This window comes from Mastomys coucha, unplaced genomic scaffold (genome assembly GCF_008632895.1).
Source record: "Mastomys coucha isolate ucsf_1 unplaced genomic scaffold, UCSF_Mcou_1 pScaffold20, whole genome shotgun sequence".
In the NCBI taxonomy this organism is placed as follows: Eukaryota; Metazoa; Chordata; class Mammalia; order Rodentia; family Muridae; genus Mastomys; species Mastomys coucha.
This window is the reverse complement of record NW_022196903.1, coordinates 140,008,798-140,023,967: the sequence shown is the minus strand read 5'-3', so window position 1 is coordinate 140,023,967 and position 15,170 is coordinate 140,008,798. Positions and strand designations below refer to the sequence as shown.

Genomic DNA, 15,170 nt, shown 5'->3' with positions numbered 1-15,170 from the left:
CATGAGACAGTGTCTGCTACTAGTCTAAGCCTTGTTGATTAGACCAGGCTGGCCGGCAAGTGAGCCCTAGGGTCTGCTTGTTTAAGTCTCCCCAGCACTGGGATTATAAGCACACACCACCATGCCTGGCTGATTTGTTTAAACCATGGATCCCAGGGTATCCAACTCAGCTCCTGCTGCTTACCAGGCCAGTACTTTAGTTATGGAGTCATCTCTCCATCCCCCGAGATTGCTCCCTATTTTAAATGTAAGCTTGTCTGAGTTGTGTGATAATAAACATAGTTTGCACTCTTAGGATGTTCCAGCAGCTCTTCCCTGCAGGTGACAGACAGTAGCTCATGTAAGACCCCGGAGGCACTCACAAATCACTTATACTCTTGTCGCAACCCCCTCCTTTGATGAGTGACAACGGGACTTAGTTGGGTAGTTGAGGACTTTGTCCAACTGTGAATAGCTAGAAGCCTAGACAAAGGGCTCAGCAAATGGACTGAGGGAGGCTCTGCGAGGCCGACAAGAAGCTTGCTGGGGGCGGGGTCACGTAGTGGTGGTGGAACCACGTGATGGTGGTGAAGCCAATGCAAGGTGCCCCTTAGATCTCTAAAATGCATCCCCACGAGTCGATGCTGCCCAATCTCACCGCCATTTCCAACTTCCACTCTAAAGCACTGGGGCTGGGACAAGATGGGAAACGTCTACTAAAAATTCTTTTATTTAAAAAGAAAAAGAAAACAAATGTCCATGGATTAATGACTAGAATCCACGTAGAAGAACCACCGTGTCCTTGGGAGGCACATGGCTGAGCCCGTGTCCCCGGAACGCAGACCAGGAATTCTGAGTTTACTGAGATTGCTAGTGCCTAATTTCAGCTCCCAGACAAACAGGAAGACACTTTAAATTCCCAGGGTAAAATAAAATAAAGGAAAGGAAAACCACGCCAGGTTTTACCGTAAGTCTACACTGGGTGATCAGGGTAAGGTTGAAACTGGATGACCCTGGGCAGGCAAGTCTCCACTCTCTCTCCTGTTTGATGTCGTGTAAAATGGACGCGTCTGTCAGGGTGAGGGTCTTCTTGCTTTGCAGCCTTGATGTCAGACTGAGAAGTATCTCTTTCCCCTTAAGAAAAATGGTGTAAGAATTTGCTAAAGAAATTATAGTAATATTTCCTTTTGGTTTTGTATTTTTTTCCTCAAATCAAACAGGTATAAAAAAAACTTTTGACTATTAGTAATAAGACCCAAATTAAAAAAAAAAAAGTTCTCTTTTGCTTTATGTCAAGGTCCCAGCTGCATCCCTCACATATGAATGGGGGTGTAAAAAAGAAAAACATTGTCTCTAAAATATATGTATTAAAATCCAATAATTTCATTAGACCCCACCAGAAGCCCCTCTTACAAAGCAATTTGTAACCCCTCCAGGAACTCCTGAGTGACCGTGGACGGAACGCACTCGTTCTTTCATGTGGCCTTCTGTTTCGGTGTGAATATGAAGGCTATCCACAGGTTCCTATTGTCAAGCTTGATGCCAGCTGATGGACATGGGGGATGTGATTGGGTCCTAGGGTCTCTGACCTAATCGATGAGCTGATGCCTTAACAGATTCACTATGTGATGTATTATTGTAAGGGATTGGGGAACAGGGGGCAGAGCCCCTTGGAGAAAGTGAGTGCATGAACGGTTAGATCCTGCCCTGGCCTTTTCCACACCCCATTTCCTTGCTTCCTGCCACACAGTCCTGCAACCACAATGCCGAGCCTCAACCCAGGTCCGGAACTGATAGAGTTGGCATCTCCCATCTCTGAACTCAGGAATTAAAACAAGCCTTCCTTCTTTGAAGACATTGATGAGATGCATGGAGGTGTGCTACAACGGAAATAGGGGAGGGGTGAGGGGGGGAGGGGGCGACAGACCTTTCCTCCATCAGACACTGCTGCTATGTTCTGGGAGAAACAAGCATAAAATGCTTGCTTGGGGGTGTCTAAGGGTTTTCATGCTGTGGACCTCTATGCACCCTCCCCTATAGTTTGGTTTTGAAAGAAAAACCGGAGGTAGCAAGCTCTCTTGGAACAGGAAGGGCAGAAGTTTGGAGTGGTGATGATGTGGGTATGCCCTTTGACCTTTTGCTGCCTGCTCATGGTCAAGTCGGAGCCATGAGACCCCCTCCTGAAGGCCAGGGCTTCTCCCTCTATTGCTGCCCAGTGATGTGTTAATGTCTATTTTTAATTGACAAGTGTGCTGTGAATCTACAGCTGCTCTGTGTTAGCTCCTTGGAGTCTACGGAATGTAAAGGCACAACCCTCTACATTTAGATTCTGACTGGCAGGCCTGGCATAGCTTACCTACTGCTGCTCCAAACCATTGTGCGTTGGGGCAAGCAGCGTGGCCTTAAGCAATGCTTTAGAAAGGGTCTCCTGGACTCCCGGACTCCCGGACTCCCGGGGCCTTCTCGGCTCTCTAGATAGGCCACTGCAAAGCCTAGGAATGCTGGTTTGCCCAGAAAGGTCCTTAGTAGTGCTTTCCTAAAGAGTTGCCCCACTATGGAACGTGAGTTACCACTGCTGTGCGAGGTCCAGGAGCAGAGATGCAGTGAGTAAGAAGAGGGGACCGTGTATTAGTTCCTTTCCTGCTGCTGTGACAGAGTGACAGACCCGTGTGACTAAAGACTGGAGAATTCACTCTGACTCATGCTTTAGGGAGGGGAGAGTCTTCAGGGAAGGGAAGGGAAGGTAGGGTAACCAGAACATGAGGCAGGAGTCAGGACTCAAGAGTGGGCCAGAAGTGGGGCATGGCTATGAACCCTAAGCCCCCCCCCCCCCCTACCCCCCCCCCCACTTCCTGCAGACAGGCTGTACCTCCTATGGCTCCACAGCCTCCCAAAACAGTACCATCAACTAGGACCAAACGTTTAAACACTTGAGCCTTTGGGCAACATTTCACATCCAGGCCATACTACCCCCCCGCTGGGTTTGAAGACAAAGGCCCCTATGAGTCCATGCAAATGCTTCACAGACCTACCAGGAACTCCAGAGCAGAGGTGGCAGGGTGAACTTCCACCACGCAGTTCTCTCTTCTCTCCTGCCACGGCCTGGCTCCTCAAGGGCCCAAGCCTCGGAGAGTCCAGGTGTCAGGGCTTGGAAGCTTTGGTTCACTTTCTTCACTGATTAGAAAGCAAGTCTGAGGAAGGAACCCAAGACAGATCATCAGAATTCCATGCAGTGTTTACAGGGAGCAGAGAGAGGAATTGCTACTTGGTCATCAACTTCAGAGGACAGAAACTGATGGTGCTTGTGGTGGGTGAGAGCTTTGCTAGAGGAGCTAAAGGGAGCTAAAAGGGCTTCTCTGGTTTCCCACTGTGTCTGTGATTTCAACATGAAGATGTTTACCACAGACCTCGTCACCACTGCCATCATCACTGTATTAGCCAGGGAGCGCTCAGGGAACAGAACTAAGAACACGCACATGCGCGCGCGCGCGCGCGCGCACACACACACACACACACACACACACACACACACACGCATTCACACACAAACACATGCGCATACACACACACATGCATGCGCACACTCACATACATGCATGCACACACACACATGAGCACGCACACACACAAATACACATGCACATGCATGCACACACGCGCATGCACACACATGCACATGCACACACGTAAGCGCACACGATGTACAGTGGCTTACATGAACATAGTCCAGCTAATCCAACAATGGCTGTCTCTCACTGGAGAGGCTAAGAGTCCTATAATTTCTTGGGCTATGAGGCTGGACACCTCAGAAGTCCCAGAATGGTGCTGAAGGCCTAAAGGATTCCTAGAGAGTTGCTGGTCTTCAGTCTACATTGGAACTCTTAAGAATTCAGCTCTAGGTTCTAGGGAGAGATAACTCAGTGGTTAAGAGCACTGGCTTTTCTTCCAGAGGACCAGAGTTCAATTCCTAGCACCCACATGGCAACTCACAACTGTCTATAACTCTAGTTCCAAGGGACCCAATGTCCTTACACAAACATAAATATAGGCAAAAAGCCGATGTGCATGAAATAGAAATAAATAACATTTTCAAATGCCACTGTAACTTAAAAAAAAAAAAGAAAAGAAAACAAGAAAGAAAGAAAAAGAATTTGGCTCTAATTCTGGTGAAGGAATGCCTCGGCAGCAGGATGAGGGCCTGCAGGCAAACAGCACTTCCCTTCATCTGCGTCCTTTTATCTGGACTGCCAGAGGAAGTCAGCACCACATCTAGGGTGAGTCTACCACCTCAGATAATCCAATCAAGAAAAGCTCTCACAGCAGTGTCCAGTGGCCTGTGCTTTAGTTGATTCTGGATCAAGTTGATGGCTGGTCGTTACAGTCACCATCAACAGCAGCATCTCCATCGCCAACTTCATCACCATCATCCATATCCTTCACAGAGTGCTGGCCATGGGCACTATTCTAAGTCATCTCTATCATCCTTCAGATGAGGCCCAAAGAGGAAGCACAAAGAAATTAGTTGGTCTGCCCAAGCTCCCACAGGAATTCAGACGAAGACAGTATGATTCCAGAATTATCACAGAGCAACTGTCAGGGAAAGGAGCCTCCCAAGGCCAGCTAAAGAGAAACATGCCTTTGCACATTACTTTTATGTGTTAAAATACACAGGCTATATGGGTGGTGGTGGCACATTCCTTTAATCCCCGCACTTGGGAGGCAGAGACAGGCTGAACGCTGAGTTTGAGGCCAGACTGGACTACAGAGTGAGTTCCAGGACAGCCAGAACTGCCCAGAGAAACCCTGTCTTGAGAAAAAAAAGTACATGTACATATGTATGTATGTGTGTATGTATATATATGTATATATGCAGACTATTATTAGGTGACTTATTACTATAAATTTATATTGTTCCATTGAAATGATGCTTGGAATTTCAATTTTAGTCTTTTATAAGTCCCTTAAATTCATGATTTTTTATCTTATCTTTACTATTCCCTAAGTCAAAGTGCTTTCGAGATAAGAAGAACCTGTGAGACAGAAAAAAGAAGGGGTGGGGTCTGCAAAGATGCTTCAGTAGTTAAGATGGCCGCTGTTCAGAGGACCGGGTTCATTTCCCAGCACCCACATGGCAGCTCACAACCTTCTGTAACTCCTTAAAGGGGATATTTCTGCCCTCCTGACACACCGCATTTACATGTTACACAGACACACATGCAGGGAAAACACAGGCACATATGTAATAGGAAACAGATTTAAAAAGAGAGACAGTGGGGACACCTGACAGCTCTGTTGGCTTGTTAATTCCCTTGATTTTCAGCAGTAGATGTTTTCAGAGCTCTTAGGAGGTGTGAGAATGAAGCAGCTGCAGAAAGAAAGGGCTGTCTGTCATGTGAGGGGCGTTCAGGGGATGGTGTCTATCCTCTGGACATACACACTCCCCAGGTCCCTGAAAGGATCTCTCCCGTGTTACACCCATTCAGTCAGGGCTTCCCACTCATGTGTCCTGAGCCCTCCACAGCCAGACAGCAGCCTGAAGTGAGGAACAGATCCTAACACACCTTCTCAAGCCACGTGCAGCTCGGCTTGTATCAATCCACCTATCCACATCTGGGAATGCAAGTTGTATGCAAATAAAACCAAAACAAACCTAACTACCTCTTGTTAAGTGAATTTCAACTTGACAGCAGGAAAGAAGGTATCAAAATCAGCAGATTTCTTGTATTGTACAAGATAGGTGGTTCAAATTAGATGCTCTAAAATTTTACCCTGTGATATATGAGGGTAGTTCCTGCAAGCAGCTTCAGCCTAACAATTGTTGAACGGGTCTTCAACAATCCTTGAGAAAACTCTCTCTTTTATCATCCAAATGGGGAGATTCTTTTAGCTCTCCATTTTTTAAAAAAATTATTTTTATTTAGGAGTGTGTCTGACTGTGCGGGTATATGTGTTTGGATGCCTGTAGAGGCCAAAAGGGGGTGCCGGATCCCTAGGAGCTACCAGATATGAATGCTGGGCACCCAAGCCTGGACCTCTGAGAAAGCAGACAGCACCTTTGACTCTGAACCATCTCTCCAGCTCCTAAGGTCTCTGTTTTGAAGCTCAGTAAATAAATATGACAAGCTGAAGCACATTTGTACCCCAGACTCAGCCTACGCCACTGGCCCTGAAAGCCTTGCCTAGGGTTCCACGTCACTAACAGGAATGAAGCACACCTCTGCCTGAACCCCGCCCGTCACACAGCTAGCTGGTCCCACAAGAGAAAGAAATAATGGAGGCCCACAGAAGCCGTGGAAGACCACAGGTCTCTGGGGGAGGGGAGAGCCACAGCCTGTTCTTCCCCGCCCTCAGGAGCCCCTCTTCCTAGGGCTGCTGAGGCGGCAGAACCTGATGGAAATGTCACCTGCGAGTATCCGATTCATGCAGGTCACACTGCCTGTGCAGGCAAAGCTCCTTGGTAACCACACACAAAGGTCCCTTTAATTTTTAATTGAATCCTAAGAGGTCTTTATTTTTTATTCTGGAGGTGCCAGCTTACAGTAATTACTAGAATCCCCAACAGAGCCAATCAGAGATTCATAGAAAATAAAGGTGGACGAAGAGACCTCACCCAATCTGCTGCTGTCGCTTGGCTGTCAAGGCTCGGAAGATCCAGGGCGGAGGTCACAGTTCTTGCCATCCTGAGCTATTAATAGGAGTCTTGAAATCAACCCCTGCCTGGCAAGATAAGAGAACCTGATTATACCGCCTGGGTGTCTCTTCTCCGAGGGCTAAGACACCTCCCGTTTCATCAGCTGTTTATCAAAATCAGATTATAAAGGAATAATCAGATCAGAGTTGTTTATGCCCGCCTCGGTCTTGAGTTACAAATGGCTTTCCTGTGAGGCCTGAACAGGGAGCGAACCACCGTGACCTACGGGTGAACCTGCCTTTGTACTCCCTGCACCTTCTACTGAACCTGCAATTCCCCAAAGACCACAAGCATTACACCTGGCTGCTGAGTGCTGTGAGGCCGGTTCCAAGGGCTGAGGGTGAGGAGATGCGGGCGAAGATTCTATCTTGGTGATAAGTCCTAAGTCAGTAATAGGTTGTTCCGAGTGCTCCCAAGTAGAAGACAATAGAGCATTTAGTAGGTCCTGGAGTTACGTAAGATGGCGCTTTCCAAACAAAGAGGAGGCAGGACACCCAGCCAAAAGGACGGAGAGCACACAGGAGGCGGTGTGGTCTGGTGGTTCTAGGGAGAGATGTGGGGGCCGGAGCTTCCTGGGTTCAGCTACCAGCTCAGACTGACTCAGGGGGAAGCAGAGCCAAGTCTCTTGGCTTGAGGCAGAGGCTGCAAAGCCAGGGGAGACAGAAACCACAGGTCTGTGCTCGGGGACTGGGGAAAACACATTTTGGGAATTTAAAAAAAAAAAAAGATCACTCTGTTAAGTTAAAATTTGGGAGTTTTTTTCCCCTGCTTATTGGCTGGCATCCTCTTCTGGGTTGGTGTGCAGCCAGGCCAGCATCTGAGAGTGTTCTGTGTGAGATGAAGAGAAGCCCTGGGGTCTGAGAAAAGTTAGTCAACCTTGGTGTGCTTTCAGCAATGCTCCAGGAGCTACTGCATGAATTCTTGCCTTACACTCACCCTCTCTTCACAGTAAAAGCCGTCCGCACCTGTGTGAGGAACAACCCCTTCCCCTTCGTTTTCTGGCAGCCTCCTTTCAATAGGTCACCCTTACAATCAGCAGCCACTTTACTGTGGGCTGACAGCACAGACATGGCTGATGGGAAATAGTCTCTGTGTCCCACCAGCTCTGGAGCTCTGTCAAAACCCTGGCCAGACAGAGTAGGTGGCTCCCTACATGGTTGGGTTTGAAGCAGCTGGCCAGGCCTCCACTTTCTGGCATCCACGATTCATTTCTGTACATCTGAAAAACTTGTTGGTCCTTGTTGTTGGGAAAAAAACTTCTGTAACCATTAATGTGTAGCTTGCATTCAGGTGAATCTCTATATTAGCCACTAATATTTCAGTTCACAATACCTTATCAGAGAAAGAAGAGGCAGGTTTATTTTGCGTGTGGGGGGGGCATTCACATGTGCATGTGTGCGTGTGTGTGATATGCACAAAATCACTAGAAGACTGCAGAAAGCCCACAGAGAAGAGAGAATCAATCTTCAAGTAGAAATAACTGCCTTGGTCATTTTCCCCAGGGTTATCTGGAGCAGCTTTTGACACTTCGTGGTAGGTGGAGGGTTTGTTCCAGCGACTTTGCTTTTGCTCTAACCCAAGCCAGACCAGAAAGAATCCAGGTTTCTCTGTGGTTCCCTCATCCAGCCCCCAAGTATGCCCAAGATGTTACACCCCTACACATTTTTTTTCCTGGTCAAACTTAGTATTTGAAGTTCCCCGTATTTAAATGAAGGAAGCCCTCTCTCCCTGGAGAATTATTCACCATCTTTTTGTCATTTTGCTGCAATCTAAACATTCCCAAAAGATGAAAGGCACAGGAAGAGGCTGCCTGAGGAGACACAGCCCCTTTTGTAAGAGTGTATGGACTCTACCCTGGCTGGAAGAACTTAAAATAACTTCAGTCACACACTTTCCCATCTGCCTTTTCTGAGTTTGACAGTTCATCTGCCTGCTTCGCTGACTTCAGGTCCTCCCTGGACACCAGTGGTCTACGAGACTCACATCTAGGAAGGTGGAGGAGACAACTGGTGGATTCACAAGAAAACAGTCATCTCTGGCCACAGCGCTTAGTCCTTGAGTCAGCCTTTTGTCAAAAACCATACCTGACCAGGCAGAGACAACACTGTGACCACTTCTGGGGAGAAAGATCTAGAAAGAAGTTCAACCGAGTATGGAGACATCTCACCTAGAGAGCAGTCATCCCATGCTTTAAGGTCCAGAGTCCACAGAACCTCTGCCTCTTGTTCTTCAGTCTCCTATTGCAGTATTAAGGACCAGCCTGCACTTCCCAGATGAGACTCTAGGCCTGCAGCCACAGAGGACGGATGGCCCTGCCAAAGCTTGGGGTCCCTGGAATCCTGAAGTGTCGATATACCTCTACTTTCCCCAATAGTCATGGGATTGTATGTCACAGTCCTTCAGGTTAAGTATCCTTCTAATGATCTTTCCCAACAAAAACTGGAACCCTTAAATTCCCCGAGTTTTAAAGGGCTCACTACATGTCTTAGCCAGGGTTTCTATTCCTGCACAAACATCATGACCAAGAAGCAAGTTGGGGAGGAAAGGGTTTATTTAGCTTACTTCCACATTGCTGTTGATCACCAGAGGAAGTCAGGACTGGAACTCAAGCAGGTCAGGAAGCAGGAGCTGATGCAGAGGCCATGGAGGGATGTTCCTTGCTGGCTTGCTTCCCCTGGCTTGCTCAGTCTGCTCTCTTATAGAACCCAAGACTTCCAGCCCAGGGATGGCACCACCCACAAGGGGCTCTACCCCCTTGATCACTAATTGAGAAAATGCCCCACAGCTGGATCTCATGGAGGCACTTCCCCAACTGAAGCTCCCTTCTCTGTGATAACTCCAGCCTGTGTCAAGTTGACACACAAAACCAGCCAGTACACTACATATGTATAAATATCTGCTGGAAAATTGTACTGGAACTGCCCTCTCCAGATGACAGTTCAACTTTTGCTTACACTTTTAATTTTTAAAACTACATGGTACTACATGTCCTATACTTCACAGTGACCTGCTTCTATTGAAGTTACCCCCATAGCTACATTTGGGGAACAGGAACCATGTTACTAAAGAGTATCCTAGGCTATGTCAACACAGAAGGAAGAAGCAGGGGCTTAGTTTCTTAGGTAAGAAACTAAAAACCAAACGGCTGTCCAATCTTACAGCAATAAATGGTGGTCAGACTTCTAACCTGGGGTTTTAACACCAGGGATGAAATCCAGCTCGGAGTGTGCAGCCGCATTTCTGTCTTGCTCTTTGCATTTCTGATGCTTTCCTAATTACACAATAAGATAATAACTCATAGTATATAACAATAATAACTCATGGTATACAAACAGGCTCTTACATGCTTCTGAGTTGGTAAGAGGAGGCCCTTGCATCCAGATTTGAAAAGACCTCCTTATGTGCACACATATATAAATGTGGAATATTTATGAATGTGTATTCCATTCTCAGAGCCAGTCAGCTTTATTTGACATTGATTGATAGAAATTAGGAATCACCATCCCAGGTGCACCTCCAAGATTCCCTCCAGCTCATGTTCTACCTGGGGACCAATTACAACCTTGACCTCTATCCTAGTGTAAAGTGTGAATACGGACTGCCTGGAAGAAGTCAGTATTACTGTGTGCTGCTTCTTCTCTATTGCCAAGGTGGGTTTTTTTCTTTTCTTTAAATTTTTTTCTAAATCATATTTTTTAAAGTTAGCGTGGAATGTTTCATTATGATAATTTAAAAATACATATTTTGCTCTAATACATACTGATCCCACATCTGCCTTTTCCCTGTCCCCTGCTTGCCTTCTCCTGGTCCTCTTGCCTTTCCCCATAAGCCTCTCTTCCCTTTCCAGTCACCACATTCATTCCCTCTTCCCCTTCCCCTCACCCTCCTTATTAAGATCTCTCCCTCCTCCCTTATAGTCCTCTTTGAAGTTTAATCTCTCTCTCTCTCTCTCTCTCTCTCTCTCTCTCTCTCTCTCACACACACACACACACACACACACACAAAGTTCTATTCTCCACATACATGAGGAAACATGCAATAGTGAATTTGCTGAACCTGGCTTATTTCACTTAACATAATGATCTGAGGTTTCTAAGCCATGTTTCCAAAGCAGACACTAACTGGAGGGATTCTACATATACAAGTTCACATGCACCTCCTGGCCAGTTTAAAACATACTCAACACCATGTCTTTGTGGATTATGAAAAGTTTATTAATAAAGGAAACACACACCCTTTAAAAAATAACCACCTCAAATGTGTGGAGACACTCCATCTTCTACTCTCGATTTGATCAAGGCCAGGAAAGGAGATTGCAGCACCATATGCAGACTCATCGTTCTGAAAGGGGCAGTACTCATTTGAGACAAGAAAATTAGGAGACATAAGTTTATTTCAGTGGCTTAAACACTAAGCAGCTGGCCATCAGATAGGTTGACCCTCCACTGTACAGCTAAAGCTTATTATGTGTTAACGAGAGTAAAATCCAGTGGCACGTTTAGACAAAGGTGATCACACGGTGATAGTTCAGAGATAGTCACCAGGAAATATCAGGACACAGTTCGTGTGTGCAAATGATGGACAGCTTTCAAGTTCATTTCTGATCGTCTTTCAGTAGCCCTTCCATAGCTGCCCCTCCTAATGCCCCTCCATAGCTAGCTGCCCCTCCTAATGCCCCTCCATAGCTAACTGCCCCTCCTAATACCCCTCGATCACTCTTATGAAGACTCTACTACAATTTCATAAATATGCCCCAGACACAATGCACATAGAAGTAAATCAAGGAGTACCAGGAGATCCTCACTTCTTGGATATGGATAAAAAACATATAGAATGGAATTCAGCTATAGGAACACACTGGAAGACACTCAGAAGAGAATATCTGGGCTCTCTATCCAAAGAGGGGGGTGAGAGGGCTGTTTCTAGGACTTTGGAGTAGCTACGGTTTAGGCATGGCTCCAAGGTGCTGCCTACACCAATCTGGATGGAGCTTGGAACCACAAATGACAGTCACATAAAGGCACAGATGCATTGAGTGGGCTCAGTTACGGTCTGAACACCCAGGCGGCCGTACTCCTATTCCAAGTACAGCCAAGCCCTGGCCGTTTCTCCTTTTTGAACAGTCTTGATTCATTTAATCCTCCTGAAGGAGGCTGGGGGAGGGAGGGCTTTGCAAACCCCTCTGTTCTGCAGTTTGGAAGGCGCAGTCACCGTTCTGGCTCTGCGACAGATTTGAAAGTGTAACATTTTGCTAAGTGAGAAGCTGTGTGCCTGCTCCTTCTCTGTTGCCCTCACTGGAGCTTCAATATTTGCAAAACATAACGTCAAAATACTTCAGATCCAGCCCAAAGCCATTTGTTACTCATGCAACACAGTCCTTACACATTCCAGCATACAGTGAGCTTCTAGCACAGGTCCTGTCATCCATCTCTGCTCACTTACAATGTTTCCCCCTCTTTGGGGAGTTAAGAATAATTTGATCATAATAGTAAAATCCCCATTCTAGGCAGATATAATATTATAAGCTAAAATCACCCCAACTCTTGGTTGTATTAGAAAGTAAGAAACCCGCAGGCTAAAATCACTCTAGCCTTTAAAATGCCTCCCGTGAGTCATTTGTAAAGCATAGCACAACTTAACTGCATGGGGAATCTTAATTTTCTTATTTAAAAAACAAAATCAAAAACCTGTTGAGTTTGTTGGACAAAGGCATTCTTTGTGTGCTTCCAGCAGGGCTAGGTGCACAGTAATGGGCATGAAAACAGCTTCACTTTAAAAGGATACCCTGTGACATCCTGGGTTCTCTACCATGTTCCTGTTTCTATAGAAAACTATCGAAAGTCAATGTGAAATTGGTTAGTCTTAATTGTGTGTGCATACATGCGAAGGCCAGGGGTCAGCTATCCACTCTGGGTTGCTTTTAGTTTTTTTTTTCTTGAGACAACTCTCTCATCATGGACCTGGAGTTCAATCGCTACATTAAAGATGGCTGGTGAAGAAGCCCCAGGGATCTGCCTCCCTCTGCAATGCCAGGATCACAAGCACAGACCATTATGCCTGGCCTTTTTACATGGGAACAAGTTCTTACTAGATGGCAAGGACTTTGCTAACTGAGCTATCTCCACAGCCCAGAGCTGGCTATTCTTAACAAACACTAAAGGTTTCCCAGGTTAGTTTCAGGAAGCTTAGTGTTCTATTCATGCAGTTTTGTCTGAAAGCAGTCCTTTTTTTTTTCTTGTTTTTGTTTGGTTGGCTTTGGTTTTTTTTTGTTTGTTTGTTTGTTTGTTTTCAAGACAGGGTTTCTCTGTCTGCTCTGGCTGTCCTAGAACTTTCTTTGTAGACCAGGCTGGCCTTGAACTCACAGAAATACAACTGCTTCTGCCTCCCAAGTGCTGGCATTAAAGGCATGCGCCACCACTGCCCCATTCCTCTGGAGGAATTTTACCCAATTACATAGCAAAGCCTGTCTTAACCAAGTACATGTCTTAAGTCTAAACTGAAACTGAATATCCTAACTGTGGACATATCACCAAACAAGGACTATGAGACATCTGTCTCTAGGTCAACTGTAAAAGCCATCATTACTAGGATTTCACAGGAAGTCCCTGTGTAGGACAGGACTCCCCCGTAGTGCCCAATCCCCATCCAAGGTACTTGGTGGTCAAGGGAGATACCTCTCAACATATCACAAATGTGCTACTAATATACACATTTCCTGTGACAAATGCTCTTGTCTTTTTCTCTCAGTGTTTTAAACCTGAGTGCTAATGCTTTACAAGATCTTTTTTTTTTTTTTTTTTTTTTTTTTTTTTTTTTTTTTTTTTGCAGGGGTTGGTTTCCAGGAAAGTGGCTCTTCAGACATCTTCCCTGGTGGCTGTAATTTTTCCTAACACCAACGGCGCTGCCTAAGAACAACCAGAGCTCATTAAACAGAATCCTGCGCATAATTATAATGAACAATTAGCTGGAAATTAGTCTTAATGATTTGTTTTAGATGACAGACTAGAGGCATAATATAATTATTTTTAAACTTTCCTCATCGTTAAGAATGCAACAGCACCACCTTTCAATTATGGTGCATCAGACCTCACGGAGGCTGCAGGCCACTCGTGGGTCTGAGCTAAGGCAACCGGAAGGAAGGCTGCACCCCAGCGCAGGTGTTCAGAATCACTCGGCCTTCCTGTTCTACTAGCTTTTTAAAAAAGCCATTTCATACCTTGAAGACATCTCCACTGTGAAAACATAAAAGCACTCAACCGAGATCCGCCTTTCCTTAGACCTTTCTCAAGGCAGCACGGGGGATAAGGGCAGGTGGTAGAGAGAGCTAGAAGAATCTAGAGTCCGGGGAGTGGCCTGCGGTGCCAGCTCACACCCTCGCACTGGACTAACCGGAAGTCGGAGGAGGGCGAGGACGTAAGAGAGTGAGGATAAGCACCAGAGCATCCCTGCTCAAGGTCACCCGTTCCTCGTCTGCTGGTCTCTTCCTTTCGGTGTTCACCACGTCAGCTTGAATCTTGTTTCTTATTAGAACTTTAAAAATAAGTTGGTTTTTCTAAATTATACATGTGCGCATGTGTGCTTGCATGTGTGCATGCATGCGTGCATGTAGCACCGAATGTCCCCAGAGCTGGAGTTAACAGGTAATTGTGAACCACTCAACATGGGCTCCAGAACTGAACTTGAACTCGAGTCTTCCAGAAGAGCAGTAAGTCCTCTTCACTTGAGAGCCATCTCTCCACTCCTGTCCTCACAAGATGCTTTTAAAAAGTACAATAGAGATACAAAAAATGTTGCTTAGTTTTCTAAAAAAAAAAAAATCTAAAAATACACATTTAGAGAATGAAAAAGTATTTGTTGTCAAAAGTTTGCCTTTAAAAATTTGTGTTTTTTCACCGTGGCTAGCCCGTGGGTGTGTTGTTTCTGAGCTAGTCTCCCTCTGAGCCAACCTGTTAGGCCTTTTGTTGCTGGCTATCAGAAGCCATCAGGGAGCGTAGCCCAACACCTACATAAAAGACCTGGTACCTGTGTTTCCACATCACAAAGCAAGCCAGCAAGCACACGAGGCCACAGACCAGGTTTAGAACCATCTGGATGATTAAGAACAATTTGAAAGTGCCAGTGACGCTGGTACAGTCCGTCACGTCCCTGTAAACAAAGGCCCTGCTGAGAGGCTCCGAGGAAGGCAGCTTGCACTGGCAAGAATCCAGCGAGGTCTCGCAGGTAAACTGTGCAAGCAGGGAATAGTGGTGGGCACCAAAGGCCACAGCCAGCATGCAGACCATCAGGCCGAGGGCACTGAGCAGGAAGTACAACACCTGCAAGAGAGAAGAAACGCTCCTGTTACAGAGAGGACTGGCCAACTGCAAAGCAAACTAGAGATCTCTGTGTGACCTCTCCCAGCCAAGAGCTATTCTCTTCTCAAAACCAACGCCAAGGCAAGGATGTTACTTCCCGATGGTTGATTAAATCACTGGTTTTTGCAACAGGGTCTCATGTACCC

At 46.2% G+C, this 15,170-nt stretch overlaps 1 protein-coding gene across 5 annotated transcripts in view; it reads right to left on the bottom strand.

Annotated features, from left to right (window-relative positions):
- Positions 1-10,862: 10,862 nt before the first annotated feature.
- The window catches only part of Sspn (sarcospan), a 32,954-nt gene continuing 28,646 nt past the window's right edge, over positions 10,863-15,170 (bottom strand). For all 5 annotated transcript variants that reach the window (XM_031383891.1, XM_031383893.1, XM_031383892.1 and 2 more), the window contains exon 3: positions 10,863-14,985. In XM_031383891.1, the coding sequence (XP_031239751.1) occupies positions 14,620-14,985 (366 nt within the window). In that variant the 3' untranslated portion in view covers positions 10,863-14,619. The remainder of the gene's footprint in view (positions 14,986-15,170) is intronic.